General features: G+C 45.5%; 1 protein-coding gene across 1 annotated transcript in view; it reads left to right on the top strand.

The window, feature by feature from the left end:
- Positions 1–15,531, top strand: part of OPHN1 (oligophrenin 1) — a 733,935-nt gene that overhangs the window by 339,300 nt on the left and 379,104 nt on the right. Inside the window, exon 4 of the mRNA XM_069612518.1 lies at positions 9,298–9,369. Coding sequence (XP_069468619.1) covers positions 9,298–9,369 — 72 coding nt within the window. The remainder of the gene's footprint in view (positions 1–9,297; positions 9,370–15,531) is intronic.

Below are 15,531 nucleotides of genomic sequence, written 5' to 3'. Positions count from 1 at the left end.
GCCAATTTATCTTTAAATGAATGGTTAGTGTGTTACATATATGGGTTACATTTCTTATGTATTACTATATATAATGTGTTTGTGTGCTGCTTTTTGAATTTGTGTAAAGTCGGCTGATGAGCAGAACTAAGTTCGGGGGGAACCCGTATCTTGGAAGAACTCTAAACATAAATTCCCATTGGACTTTAATCGAATGCTTTTTCCGCGTCTACAGTTAATATGGCATCATGTTTGTCCCTGACACCAGCTATTATATGTAGTAGTCTGCAGTTATTGTCACTGGAGTGGCTATCTTTTATGAAACCAGTTTGATCCTTGTGAATTACGTGGGGCAGGGAGCTTTCTATTCTTTGGGCTAGACACTTCGCCAAAATCTTAGCATCCAAATTAAGGAAATCGGTCTATATGAGCCGCATAGCTCGGGGTCCCTCCCGCCCTTATGAAAAATGATGATATTGGCCGCTAACGTGGATTTCGGGAGCCGTTCTTGGGTGAGCGCTTCTCGGAACATTGCTTCCAGTTTCGGGGCAACCTTCTCTACCACTTGTTTGTAAAAATCAATAGGTAATCCATCGGGGCCAGTTGCCTTACCATGGGATAATGCGAATATCGCTTGTGAGATTTCCGCTGCTGTAATGTGGTAATTTAGCGCATCTTATGTGCCTTCCGGAATTCTGTGTATGGGAACTGAATCGAGGAAGGCATCAATTGCCTGGGTGGAATAAGTGTCGGGCGGCGTGTACAGTTCCCAATAAAACTTGGCGAATCTGGCATTTATTTGCTCATCGCCTACTATTAATCTGTTGGCGTTATTCCTAAAAGCAGTGATCAATTGGGTGGCCTGTCGCTGTTTGTGTGCTCGAGCCATCATGTGGAGCGGTCTATCTTTCTGGTAATAATATTTCTGCGACCAACTTGTGAAAGATTTTTGGGCTCTATCTGTGGAGAGTGTTTTAATCTCATTTCTAAAATTCTGGAGCTGTGGTTGAAGTGACGATTGCCTGATTTTATGTTGTGCCTCCAACCCCTTAAGCTCCTCAGTTAGCCGGGTCAACTCTTCCCCCCATTCCTTACATTTATATGCCCACCGTGAAATACACTGCCCTCTGACAAAAGCCTCAAACGTGTCCCAGGACCCATATGGGGAAAATTCCTGATTTTCGTTTTTCTCCCAAAACTGCTTCATGTCATCCCTAATAAGTCAGGATATTGAAGGGAGCGAAGGTTCAGATGCCAGGCCGGGGGTTTACGGGGTGTATCTGGGATTGAAATGCGCATTGTCACCGGAATATGGTCCGAAATGGTGATCGGCTGAATATCACATTCTGGGACTAGATACGTCTGATTGGCTGGCATCAGCCTGTAGTCCAGTCTAGAATAGGATTCGTGGCGATGGGAGAAGGGTGTGAAATTGGTTTGGTCAGGGTGAAGTTGGCGCTATATGTCCACCAGGTGCAGGCCAACCATGAGTGCATGTAGAGCGGTTCTCTTCTTAGGGGTAGGGGTACAGTCGAGAGCTTTCCCGCAGTTTTCAACATCAGGATACAGAATTAGTTTTAGGCCCCCCCCCCTATTAGGGTAATATTTCGCATGTATTGGGCACATTTGGCGAGCGTGCATGTAAAGAAGGCGGGCAAATCTGAGGTGGGGGCATAGATGTTCAGCAGGGTAATTGGTTGTTGTTGCATCTGGCCTTGCATCAGCATGAATCGGCCCTCGCTATCACTGCAGACATGCTGGATTGCAAGTGGAATTCGCTTGTGTACTAGGATTGCGACCCCACGCTTTCCATGACTAGGTGAATGTGCTGCCGTGCAAACCCACCCCCGTGATCGTTTTTCGGATTCAGTTCTATTGATGTGCGTCTCCTGCATGAAAACAATATCCCGATGCAGATCTCTTATGTGGTTGAGCATGCGCCTACGTTTAACGGGGTGGCCCAGTCCCTGGATGTTAAAGGTTATGCAAGTTAGTTTCAACATCTCTCGTGTGAACATGGCACTGAGAACTAGAAACATCAGCTCTGCACTCTCTCATTCAAACAGTTTGACACTTAGCCCCGAGCACGTCCCCGTCCCACTAACAAAATCAACCAACTCATGGTTTCTTGACCCCCAAACCAACAACCATGGACCGAAACATAGGCCCAGACATAACCAAACACTAAAACATTGGGGAAGCCTGTCCATCGGCTTTTGCCCAATACAAGGCTTTAGAGCCATACACTGGGTCGGTGAGGGCAAGCGGGGGGTTTGCTGCTTCTTCCCATGTATACTCCTGAGGTCATCCCAGGGGGGGTGGCGGATGCGAGGGATGTCACCCTTATTGCAATAAAGGTGACCTCGAGAGGCGTGTACGGTGTTATCCTGGAGACCCAGGTGGAGAGAGACTTCATACCATTGTCTTAGATCAGACTTGTCGCTGCGGCTTACCATTTTTGGCTGCTGGTAGACCGTCTATTAAGGCATGAGTGGGTCGGTTCACTGCCCGATTCAGGGCCCAGTCTATTTCAGGATCTGCCAGAGCGTTTTCGCTGTTCTATTTCCCACCAGCGGGGCCCCCGGCCCGCTATGTGCCACCTCCCCTGGCCGGTGATCTCTCCTGTCTGTGCCGAGGGGGGTGTGTAGAACTGGCTTTCTCTGCCGACGCACTGTCGAAATCCACCGTAACGAGGTTCTTTTGCTGGAGGAAGCGCCAGGCGGCTTCAGGGTCTTCGAATGATTGCCAGTTTTCATCAATCTGAATGCACCATGTAGAGGGGAACTTATAAGATAGTGCCTATGATCAGTGCCCTTGAGTGCCTCAAAGATTGGGTTAAATCCTCTTCTCCTTCGCGTTGAAAATCCTAATTTTGGTACCATCTAGACGTATCGGGGAGGTGGCTCTGTATGCCTTTAGTATGGCCACTTTATGCTGAAGGTTTAATAGCCTCATCATTATAACTTTTGGGCGCTCCATAGATGCTGGCTTTGGGATTGGTGCGCGGTGTGCCCGCTCAATGATGTGGTCTTTTGCGTTGGGCATATGGAGTGAGTTCTATAGAAGGCCATAAAGAAATGATTCCATGTCCTGCCCCTCCATTTTTTCAGGGACTCCGGCCACGCGTAGGTTATTTCTGCGCGATCGATTTTCCTGGTCCTCCATTTTTCCTCTAAGCTTTTGGATTTTCCCGTATTACATCGTCTAGATCTGTCTTTGTGGAGGTTAGATTGTCCTCCAGGGCACTTATACGCTGTTTGTTTTCTGTTGTTCTCTCTGCTTGTGTTGCAAGGCGGTTTTGCACTTCTTGCAGATCGCGCTTGATTTCAAGCACTTCCGTATTTGTTTCCTGTGTGCGTTGACCTAGAAGTTTCATCTCTAAGAGAATGGCTTGCATTAAGTATGGACTTCCATGTCGGGCTTGTTCCTCCCTGACCGTCTAGGTAGCCCACCTGTCGACAGGGAGTCTGAGGTGTCCGTGATTTCAGCGGCACATGGTCCCTGTTTCATGCCCCCCGCTTAGCGTAAGTGGCCCGGTCTAAGTGGTTTCACTAGGTGCGTTGGCGCGGCGTGGGCCCTGCGCAGAGGGTGTGGCAGTCATGCTCTATAGGTCGGCTGCTAGTAGTGGCCTCCCCTGCCAAGGATCGCCGATCGTTGCGTGCGCATTGGTTAAGGCAAGGTCTAGATCAGAGTTCGTCGTCACCCTTCAGCATGCCAAACTGCCGAGATCCCTATGGCCAATCCACTTCTCTTGCGCCAGATGCTGTAATGGTGAGCCCCCTGATCACTAGACAATCTTTGGCCTTGATCCACCTTTTCCCTGTCCCGAAGCCCAGGGGGTCTTGCGGCTTAGCCTTGCCTGGCAGCCTGCCTGCTGTTATTCAGGGTGATTCTGGGTTCCTGCCGTGTTTCAGGTGATTCACTCTAACACTCAAGGAACTTCACAGGCTAAAGCTCCAAGCCTGGAACATCTTCAAATGTCCTGCATCTCCTAAAAAGCACTAATGACGTAATTTCTGTTATACCTATCTGAGAAATACACAATCATAGGAGGCTTTTGCAACACCAGGTGCCGGTGAACTGCCAGAGTAGAAGCCAAGGAGTGCAAGAAGACTAGAAAGCGATCCTTCTCTTGCTATGTCTACACGTTCTTGATCGTCATAACTATAAACAGCGTCTTGGCTCCCTTCCTCCTACTTTTTTGCAATGGACTGAGTTTCGTATCTTCAATGAACTCTATAGGAAGTGATGGCATGACGCTGACAATGATCCTCTCCTCATCCCTCTCTTTCATATACCACATACTTCACCCATGTCATGACAAGATGTCCCTGTTAAAATTAGACCTTTCTGCACACGTGCCAGCCAGGGAGATCAAATAAACTCCCCCAGGCTGTAGCGGGACTGCCCGGGCTACGTCTCCAAATTCCAGATCAGGCGGTAACCGCTGAATGGCCTCCAAACGCTGATGTATGGCTGTAATAGCGGCTTTCATATCATCCCTAAATGAGGTTCTAGCCTGGATCAGAGCAGCTACCGGGTCCCCAGCAACCTCCATCAGTTCAAGAGGGACAGGGAGGCTTCTAAGACTGTCACGACTAGATGTCCCAACTGAACCTTGACCTTTCTTCACATGGAGATCAATTCCACTCCCTAGCCAGCCAATGAGGCCAAAGGTAGAACAGGATCGGCAGCTGTAGAGGGAAAAGTAAAGCAGAATAGAAATCAATCCACTATTACTGTTTTACCTCGGTCAATCCACTCATCAGACAAAAGAGGTATCTGAAACGTGAATATGCAGGTTCAGAAGAAGTAAAGTCTTTGTAGCCCGGCGGCACGAAAATGCAATGTAAGACAGATGGGGTAAGTCTGATGGATGGGGGAGTCGGATAAGATCCAATCCAGTTTCAGGAAAAGCAGGAAAGTCAAATCGAGGCCAAAAGCAAAGTTCCAAGAAAGTTCCAGCCCATCAAAGTAGCAGGGTAATCCAAAAAGAGTTCTATGGATGTATAGTCCAAAGTCAAGGAAGCAAAAGGAATAGAAAAAACAATTTCACCAAAATCCAAGGGTAATCTACCGGGTAACCCAAAGGGTAATCCAAGAGTTAAAAAAACCAAGGTTCACAGATGCAGAGCAGGAATCATGGACAACGGAGCAAGCCACACGCCACAACAGCTGAGAAGTAATGAAAGGCTGTTTGCCGGCAACTTAAATCGCATGATGATCAATTTCTGGTCTGCAATGTACCTGTATCACATGGGGGGCGCTGTGATTATGTGACCACCTCCATCCTCCGTCGTGGACATGCCGGCCGATATCGCCGGGCCGTGTCGGCCAGCTGCCAAGGCAACCGTCAACCGCAGCAGAGTGTGTGAAAGCAGGGCGGCACCCCAGGAGCTATGGGAAAGTGACAGTGGGGCCGGGATGGAAAACCAGGTAAATGCGCAACAACCCATTATTTTTAAAGAGCTCTGCTGCTTTTTAGTTAGGTCATGCTATATAAAGCACCTACATGTGCATACATGCGAGTCCGATATTTCTAGCCTTCCTGTTTTGAAGTTAACAAGTTGCCACTGAATACACCTGTGACCTCTGCATACTGGGGACACTACAGTCCCTGCCCCTGATATCGCCCATTGGCCTGGCATAAACATTCCTCAGTAGAGGAGAGAGAACTGATCTCTGTGGGACCTCATACTAGATGTGGCTCACGTGTGAAAAGTAGGACCCCTTGCACACCTGCTGGTTACTTACGCTTCAAGAAAGAAGCGATCCATTGAAGAACAGTTCCCCCAAATCCTGCCTGGTTTGGAACAGCCAGCCATGATCGGTGGCGTCATAGACCAATGACCAGTCCAACATGTTCAATGCTATGGTCATCAGAAAATCATCGGGCACACAGGCTAGAGAAGGTACCGTTCACTTACCTGCTCTGAAGCCAGGGTGAGAAAGACCTATATAGAACGTTTCTTCTCAAATGTTTTTAGAGCTGTAGGAAACTGAGTTGACACCAGAATTGAGCACAATATTGTTTAAGAAAAAAAAGAAACAGGGTTGTGTTTGCATCCTGTAAAAGTTGTCTCATTTGTTCAATAAACCAACCATCTACTTTTTTTTATATAAAGAGCTGGTGTAAAAGACAGGTGTGAGTGCACCCCAAAATAGGGAGAGAAGGCAAGGCAAGGCATGTATCAGACTCTTGGCCATGTTTGCTGGCACTTTTGAGAGAACAGTTTATTGGGGTATTTCTGAAAATCCCTCAAATCCTGACTCGTCCGTAATCCGTCCTTTATATAAATGTCCCTTTTACACTGAGGACACTGGGGGGGGGGGGGCTAGCGGGAGCAAATCTACATTATCCTCACTTTGCAATGATCCAGGCTTCCGCCTCAGTGATGAACAGCACAGTCACACATTCCCCAGTCTCCTGAGCACAGTGCATAACCGGGAGTTGTGGGGTCACAGGAAGTTGGTATCTGATTCATGTTCCTGCTTTCAGTAGCTTCCTCTGTTTCGCCCTCCTCCCTCCGTGGTAGCGCCTTTCTTGCCTCTGCTAGCCCCCGTTGCCCGCGGCTTGCCCTTTGCCACGGGAACTCCTCCATCATTAGGAACGCAACCCCTCTTCAGGCCCAGACAGCCCTAGAAGGCTGAGGTAAAGCTGTTCCAACACTGGGGCTTTCAGCCTGTGCCAGGGATTAGCTGCTTCACTAGAGCGCTTTCTGTGTGTCCTCAGAGGCCCGGGCCATGGTGCAGCCTGCGCGCGCAGCTGCACAGTCGTTGCCGCCTCTTACAGCGACGGCCTCCTTTGTACATCTTCATTTTTCTGCTTTATCTTGATATTCCCCCCTTTCTCTTTCTGATTCTCTAACACTCATCATTTTTATTTATTCTCTTCCCACCTTTTTTTTCTTTTCCTTTTTATTTTTGTATCATTCTTGTCCATGTGAGATTTTGAAGTGTGAATATTGTACTCCTTTTTGTCGATGTTGTGAGTGGAATAATTATGTTAAGGAATAAAACATTCCCAATGGGGGCATTTGTAAGGCAGTCTGAATGTATATTTAAACCCTAAAACAGATTTAGTTTTGTAATCTGTGCTTGTACCTAGTAAACTTTAAAGGCCCCCTTCACATCAGGCATAAAACATTAGATCAAAAAAGGTAGCAGGCACCCCTCTCCAAAAAGAACATGGCATGATAACCTGGTCTGTGGTTTTTTCCCACTTTGAGAGTTTGCAGCCATCGCTTTTTGCTCACTGTACCTTTCACAGATGGGAAATTCCCATTTGCATATCAGTCTTTGTCCCGCCCACATGGGCAGTCCAGCACCGAAATGCTATGGCAATTCCTCTCTGAACAAGAGTTGCATCAGCAACCCCATACACGTGTTTCAGCCTTGTGCCTCATCAGTGAGGTGAAGCTGTGCCTCTCTGAGCACAGTGAGTCGGGAGTCCACGTCTGGTTCCCCCCAGGTAACCTAGGGTGACCAACCCCAAGTTCCTTGCAAATATTTCAAAAAAGGTAGCAGGCGCTCCTCTCCAGAAAGAACATGGCATGATAACCTGTTCTGAGATGAGAGTTTGCAGCACACGCTTTTTGCTCACTGCACCTTTCACAGATGGGAAATATCCATTTGCATATCAGTCTTTGTCCTGCCCACATGGGCAGTGCAGCACCGAAATACTATGGCAATTCCTCTCTGAACAAGAGTACCAACAGCAATCCCATACACGTGTTTCAGCCTTGTTGGGCCTCATCAGTGAGGTGAAGCTGTGCCTCTCTGAGCATCGTGAGCAGGGAGTCCACGTCTGGTTGCTTCGCTCTCTGCTACCACTGATCCAAACATATCCGTGGAGCTGTGTGGTGAAGCGGTGGAGGGGGCTGGCTTCTTGGTGCCCCCCCCTTTTTTCCTGTGGAGCATTTCTGTTTCCCATTTATCTTTGTTGGGTGCATTTGCCTGTTTTTAGGGAGTAAAGGTGGCTGGTATGGCAGTTTCCTGCAGGACTGCCTCTCTTGTGAAAATTCCAGTTGACCAACTGCAGACCTGGATCCAGTAGATTTTCTACCACACAAAAACAGTACTGGATGCAGTATTACGGTGTCACCCCATTATTGCGCTGCATAAAATCCCGCAGCCGAAAATGGCATATTTTATACTGTGCATTTTAACGCAATTATATGTGGGGGTGGGTGGGTTAGGGTAATTAATGATGTGAGGGGAGCAAGCGGGGGATGTAGGAGTCTCCCCCGCCTATAATTTCATTAAAAAATATGCAGGATCACAAAAATAATTTAGACATTTTTGGCTTCGGGATTTTATATTAGTACTTTTCACATAGATCCCAGTATTACTGCAGGCAGGAATAAGGCATGTCAACACAAACTCCTGTGGGATTCCTAAATTGGGAAGAGCTGAGCCACCATGGATTAGGGAGAAGGGAACTACATGTAGTCCCTTTTCCCTTTCCATGGTGGCCATTGCTGCGATTGAGCTGTGGCAGGAACACAGTGTTCCTGGCACCAGCGATGGAGCGCAAGGTAAGTGGGAGTTGGAAAACCTGCTCTGTACCTACAGACACCCTGTGCTTAATTTGTAAATAAATAAGTGCCAGGACCCAAATATTTTCTAGCACTCTTGTGACACTGTGGGTGGGCAGTTCCCCACCACTTCTACCACCGCCCATAGCTGCCCCCTACAGTGCCGACATATTTACAGTTACACTACAGCCCACTCCTGATCATTGTGGGTGATGGAGCACTGACTAGCACCAGTTCATAATTGAAGTGAGTTTGAGACAATATGTGCCGGGGCTCAAATATAAGTTCCAGGGCTCCCCCACATATTAAGCACTGCACAGCACTTCATTCCTATAAGTTCCATAACATAAGCCAACAAAATGTGCCCTCAAAAGCAATTTTTCATTATTCTGTATATTGGACTGGACAGTAGTTGTAAACAGTAATTCCACGTTTTACTTGCACATTTGTTTTCTATTTTGTATTTGACTTTTGTTCGATTTTATTAACCTTGCTGTTTTTTAGGTTACCTTTTCCTGTTCCAATGAACAAGAATAAAAAAACTCTGTGATATGGCCTGCCTGTGGAGACTTTTTTATGACGCACTGGCATTAACTCACTATTGCCTCAGTATGGGGCACTGGGCTAGTTTGTGGTCTTTTGAACCAGGTTCAACATACACTGGTGTGTCTAGGTGGGCAGAGGCGTGATTGTGTCCCTTCCTGTCCTACTATAGCGTCTGTCAACTTTGGCCCTTGTGATTTCGGACCATGTATGATTTTCATTTCTCTTCTTTCTGCAGCTACAAAATGCAGATAATTTATTGATCAAGCCACTGGAAAACTTCCGGAAGGATCAGATTGGGCTCACCAAGGTAAGCTTCAAAGCGCTGTATCCAGAAACAATGCTGAATTAACGACGACTCGTATAAGCGCTGTTACCACCTTGGAGCAGTGACATTCCAGGCAATGGTGTCTTTTGGGGCGACGAGCAACAAACAGTGAGGTGCCATATTGTCCTGTGTTTTTGACAAATAATGTAATGATCCCTTCATGTGTTTATTGGCATTCTTTGCATGAATAAATGTAATTAGGTGATCTTATATAGAGCCCTGCTACCATGTGCTGTGAAGGATTCCAATCGGGCGTCACACACCGGACCAGGAGCTTCGCCCTCAGCCTTGTCTGTAGCACGCAATTAGAATGCTTTTTCTTTAATTTCAACAAATTCAAATTGAGCCGATACCCGACCCGTCTCACACCCCCTTTTACAAATACCCCGGGTCACAATGGACCATGAACCAGGCCGGTGGGTGGTAACACAATATTTATTTATTTTAATTTCAAAGAAAATCACACAAATTTTATATGGGGTAGCCATCACCAATGGGGTGATAACAATGAAAACCACTGAAATATACTTGGGTAACCTTCTAAAAGAACATGTCCAAAGCACAAATGAATAGGAGAACTTTTTGAATTAGGATTGATAGCACCCAAGTTAAGGATTCCCCCTGCAATGTTTCCTCAGTCCACCATGACTCGAATTCTGAGTGGATAGAAATAAGCAGCAGGTAGTCGGGGATATGAGGCAGCAATCAAAATTGGACCTTCCCTCGCAAAATAAGAGGCAAAATGACACCCTTTGCAATGGCCTAAAATGACACTTGGATTTTAACAAATAATTAATTATATGTGTAAATAAATAATGATGTACATATGTCTTATCAGTCTCAGGGCTATCATATCACTAGTAACTATAGGGTAAGGTATCCCAAAAGGCACACAGTTCACAAAGCAGGTTGAAATTGAAAACACAATGCAGTTGTATCACACATGGAAAAGTTGCATTTTTTCTAGTTTGCCGTTTAAATGTCAAAAACTAAACGGTTGAAATACTCTGAATTGGAATGCGGTTTTTGGGGGTTGGGGGATAGATGCACATCACAGGGACAATATAGAAATGAAAGGGGGGCTATAGCTGAAGAACTGGATGAGATTTGCAAGGTAAAAGGAGGGTCGGTTTTGGTAAAATAAAGCCGTTAAAGGGAGGAAATCAGTTTAGAAAGAAAAAGGACAAGTTTTACTTAAACTAGATTATTCAGACTAAATTGTTAAAGAAAGACACGGTATGATCCCGGGTTAATTTGCAACTTAACCCTTTCACCCCACGTTCAGATCTATCTGGGAATTAATTTAAATTATTCCAAATATTGCTAAGGAGTTACAAGATGAGGTGAATGAAAGAATTGCGCTAACGCTAGAAAAACAAGTACAGGGTACACAGAGAATTAGAACAGTTTAGACAAATTATCAGGGTATGGATAGGATTACTTAGAAAATAGGGCAAAGATAAAGGGGTCAAGATGGGGTATGCTATGTGTTACTATGTGATGGCGAAATACTCACAATCTCACAATTGAGTTTGGAATTTGGGACAGCCAACCGGGTTCTGGGCTCAAAGAGTTCTGGTCACCGGATAGTGGGCTCTCCTGGCAAAAGACAGCCGGGCAAAGGACTGGTTTGTAGGGAGATTCTCCAGAATGGCTAATTTCCCTTATCTACAGAGTCCCTCCGCAGCTTTGCTGGATTTCTAGGATTTATTTTTTTCACCTGGTAAGAGTGAGCCTTTTTTCCCACTCTTACATGTGTTTTGCTGTGTGTTTAACATTGTTTTGTATTCATAGACTGTGGAGCTTCACCTACTCGTTAGGCATCATCTTTTTTACTCTGTTTCACACAGCACCTTTAGTGCAGTGACACAGGGTTGTCTTTTTCAGACTTCCCACCTTAAACTCCATTTTCTGGGACTGACTACTGTCTCCCAGAACATGTAAAGTTGCCGTTGACTTTATTAGTCTTTTTAAATCCACAGACCTTGTACAACCTATCTTACATAGAGTACTGGAAAGGGTTAATAGTTATCCCATTTTGTCTGTCTCTCATGGAACATTATTTTGTTCCCCTTTCTTTAAGATTTGGCTGGTGTCAGTGGTATCTACCATATTTTTCCTACCGCGGACTATGTAAATAGCCTTGGTACTGTTTTAGGCTAAGTTGGTAGCCTCAAACTTAAATCCGCTGAACCCCATTTACTTTTATTTGGTTCTGGCTGGGTTTATTCACCATTTCTTTTTGTAAAGGTCTTTCTCGTGTTTTACTCTGCGCGCCAAACCAGGTTTGGTTCCTTTGTTCGCCATCCTTTGGCGGGCTTCTGCACAGAAGCCCTCCTTAGGTGCCTGAGAGTCCGGGTTGAAAGGATGTGAGTGAGTGGTTTTCGGACCCCTGCACATGGTTCCCTTGACAACCCAAGTCACACTTTTGTTTGATTATCTAGGTGACTGTCCTGCTAGGACAAGACACCCTGCTGTGTGAATGACAGCCAGGCTGTGTGAATGGGGGAAAACTGCATAAAAAGCAGGTCTCTGGGACTTGGAAGGCAGAGTCGCCACTGGATTGTGAGAACCGAAGAGAAGCTGCAAGAAGAGGACCACTACCACGACTGAACCTCCCGGTGAAGCCCTGCTGCGGGTCAGAATCTCCAAACTTTGACGACAGAGAAGATCTGCAAGGAATCTTCTTCTCTTGAGCTGGTGGGACCAACCAGTTTGCCAACCACCAAGCAACGACTCCCTCCCCTGGTTGAATTTGTTGTGCACAGCTGCAGTGAACTGGATAGCCAGGATGACCGGACCCTGTTTGGGTTTTAAGGAGTGCACCTTTTATTTGTTGCTTTGCTCTGCTGCTGGTTTCTTCCCTGGGCAGTGCAGGACCCTCCAGTCTTCCTCCTTCGCGTCAGTCCGACAGTCGCTTCAGGAACCGAGAGCCTGCAGGATCTGCCAGGAACTTCTGCCTCAGCTACAGCATTCTTCTTCTAGTAAGGTACTGTTCAAACCAGTTGTTCGTTCCGTCAGACCGCGGTGAAAGTGTTTTAAATCGTTCACCAATCTGAGGGCTTGTCCTTCTCTACTCTTTTAAGTAACTTTTCTTCCGACCAACTTTGTTTCGAACTCTTGGCAAAGACTTAACCGCAAACTACTCTGAACTGTGTGATCATCTGGAAAGACTCTGAACCATTAACATTGGCCCAGGCCTATTGATTTGAATCCTCATTGTAGCAAGCCTTTTCTAGATTGCCCTGCCTACTTACTTGTTGGTGCTGCTTGATTTTGTATAACCTTTTCTTTCCCTCCCTTTTAAATTGCTGGAGTGCCATGTTGCTCACACTTCGTTTTGAGCCTAACTTGTCCAGAATTGATTGCGTGTTGTTTAGTATATTAAGAGTGTGATTTTTCTGCTGCTTTACTTAGTGAACTGTTTTACAAATGAATGTGTAAATAAATGTATATTCTTTTACTCATAAACCTTGAGTCCGTGTTTGTTTGAACCATAGCAATTGCTGTCCTTTGTGTAACTTCTGATACTGCTCACTTTACTCTTGAGATAAGTCTGGCTGCTCAGCCATCGCTACCACTTTACTGTGTAGTACAGGCTTGTACCAAAGGTGAATTTGTACTTATACTTGTAGTCTTAATTGTGTGTGGTGTTCCCAAAGGGTACTGCATATGATTCTGCCTAACACTGGTCACGGCACAGCAACGCCTCAGCTGGATGGAGCGGTTAAGCAGGGCAAGCAGGCAGCACTGGAGAATCCCAAAGCGGGCTCAGCCACCTTTCCCCTTCCTCCCTGAAGTTAGTGGGATTTTGTTATGGGGTTTTAGTACTGAAGGGTGGTTCTGCCTGGATAGGAAGGCCTGAGTCAACTATCCCTTTTCTCTGCAGTGGGGTCTGGAATCCTGCAGAGTGAAGGTGGAATATCTTGATACGCTGGCGCTGGAAAATTCAGAAGAGTGTCTAGAGTTCTGTCAGGCTCCCTTATGTATAAGACATGGTGGGGAAGGCTTAAGATAGGCACACCTCTAACAACTGAATTGGCCAGGGGTGATTTGTTACCGCTTTTCTGTTAGCTGGTTGGATTTTTAGAGACATGACATCAGCTTTATGATGTGGCTTTACATTGCCTAGGATCGTCCCACAGTTACTTTAGCTAAAATCCAGTTTTGACATGAATGGAACATTTTTACAGTTGTGGCATCTTAACAAATGTGGGCAGATTACATATTTTATGCAGAACATGGCAGTCCCACCCTCATGTCTGTAGGACTTTGTTTTGCCTGTCTAATAGTTTTTCGCGATTTTTAGTGATGAATATTTGACCTAAATTTCTATAACTATATACATGGATATAGATTATCATAAGGCATGTAAATATTGAATTTCACAGAGGTATCATGTACACTTTACCCAAAATGTCCAATTCTCTGCCATTTCTGGTCCCAATATGGCAGTGAAGGCTACCACGTCTTAAATTAAAAACCACAAAATTACATTTAAAATGTTAACTTTTTACATTTCTGTGAAGTCCTGTTGCAAAGATAAATCTTAAAAGTTTATTAATAAAATAGTCTTTAGAGCCAAAACGGTCAGCATTGTTCAGCATATAACGGCATAGTTCCAAGGCTGCTCTTGACTTGGCTTTGAAGCTCCCAGTAGAAGTCATGGGGACGTGTGATTTCCTATTTCATATGTCGGTGTCCCAGAATCTCTATTGTAAGATGCCTCAGCCCAGACAAAAGTCTGATGAGCCTGTGATATGCGGCCTTCTGGCCCATTCAAAGTTTTCCAAGGTAGCAATTAACATGTATTTGTCCTAGAATCTATTGTGGCTCCTTCTTTCGGGGGTAAGGCCACTTCTGTGGTCAGCCATATGTCCCTTGAGCCATGGCAGAAACCTGTTTGGCTAGTTTTCAGAAGGCAGTCCCACGTCTTTATTTCTTATTTTATTTTGTTTTAAATCGAAAGCAAGCCTGTTAATTAAAACATCCCATATATGTTCCCCCCCTTTACATTGCTAGGCCAAGACAGGACCTTCTTTCAATATTACACTTTTTTCCTTATTTACAAAAGCACATTTTAACACATGGTGAAGTCTGCTGGGCTGACCATTTCAAAGGGTTTTCTCTCTGAATTTCCCATATTGTTTTGCAGCCCTGGTCAGTTTCACTTATACAACAATCTGTTTAAGACACAGGTCCATTGAAATTGACATAGGCCCAGAGAGCCAGAGTATCTTTTGCTTCATTGATATTTGACATTTTGTAACTCAAAAGTCAAGTGTTTTCCAGTGCAACTGAAAATAAAGCTGCTTTGATTTCTCCAATTTGGCTGATACAGCCTGTCGTAGAGGGATAATGTTCTATTTTGCTGGAGCACAATCTGGATATGGGTGGGCATGGCAGGGCCTCATTGATGAAAGCAGTGTGAGGTTGAACAGATGAAAATTGCGTCAAGGCCCCATCATTATAAAGGCAAACTATTTCCTTTTCAAGGGGAATGTAGATCAAGCAGCAAGGCAGTGCTGCTTATCAATTTTCTTCTTGGTGCATGTAAGCAACACACTGGCACGCTTTCTCAGTGTGCCCCCTTGTTCCATCCTGCCAAATAGGTGCCTAGCAAGATGGCGCAGCCATCATTTTGTAGCTGTGAGGTGCGGTTTTGATGCGTGGCAATGGCGCTCCAAGGAGCCAGCTCAGCCATTTTGCTGTTAACTGCTGAAGTGCAGCTGGATGATGTGAGGAAGTGCTGCTGAGTGGGTAAATATATCCCACAGTGCCTTTGCCTCGATGAACGTTTATAACATAATTTAATATAAAAGACTCATTTATTTTGCACTTTACACTCAGATTTCTCTCAGCTCTGTGAATATTGCAGTTAGAAATATTGCCGCCTCGACTAGAATTCTACATTATATGAGGATTTGATGTGGTAGAACGTGGTATCACGCTTGTGTACAGGGACGGCGTCGGGGCCTTTCAACTTTCTTAATAAAAGGGGCCTCGAGCCATTATAGGTACCCCAGCAACTGCCCTCATGTTGCCAGTCAGCAGTCTTGTAACACAGCAATATGTTAATTTCTCTATTTTCGTTCTGGGGCTTAGAATGTGCCCTGTGCAGCACTCACATTAAAAGCTGCTTTT

Source organism: Ambystoma mexicanum, chromosome 5p (genome assembly GCF_040938575.1).
Source record: "Ambystoma mexicanum isolate Mex_15411 chromosome 5p, UKY_AmexF1_1, whole genome shotgun sequence".
In the NCBI taxonomy this organism is placed as follows: domain Eukaryota; kingdom Metazoa; phylum Chordata; class Amphibia; order Caudata; family Ambystomatidae; genus Ambystoma; species Ambystoma mexicanum.
This window is presented reverse-complemented; position numbering and strand designations above follow the sequence as displayed.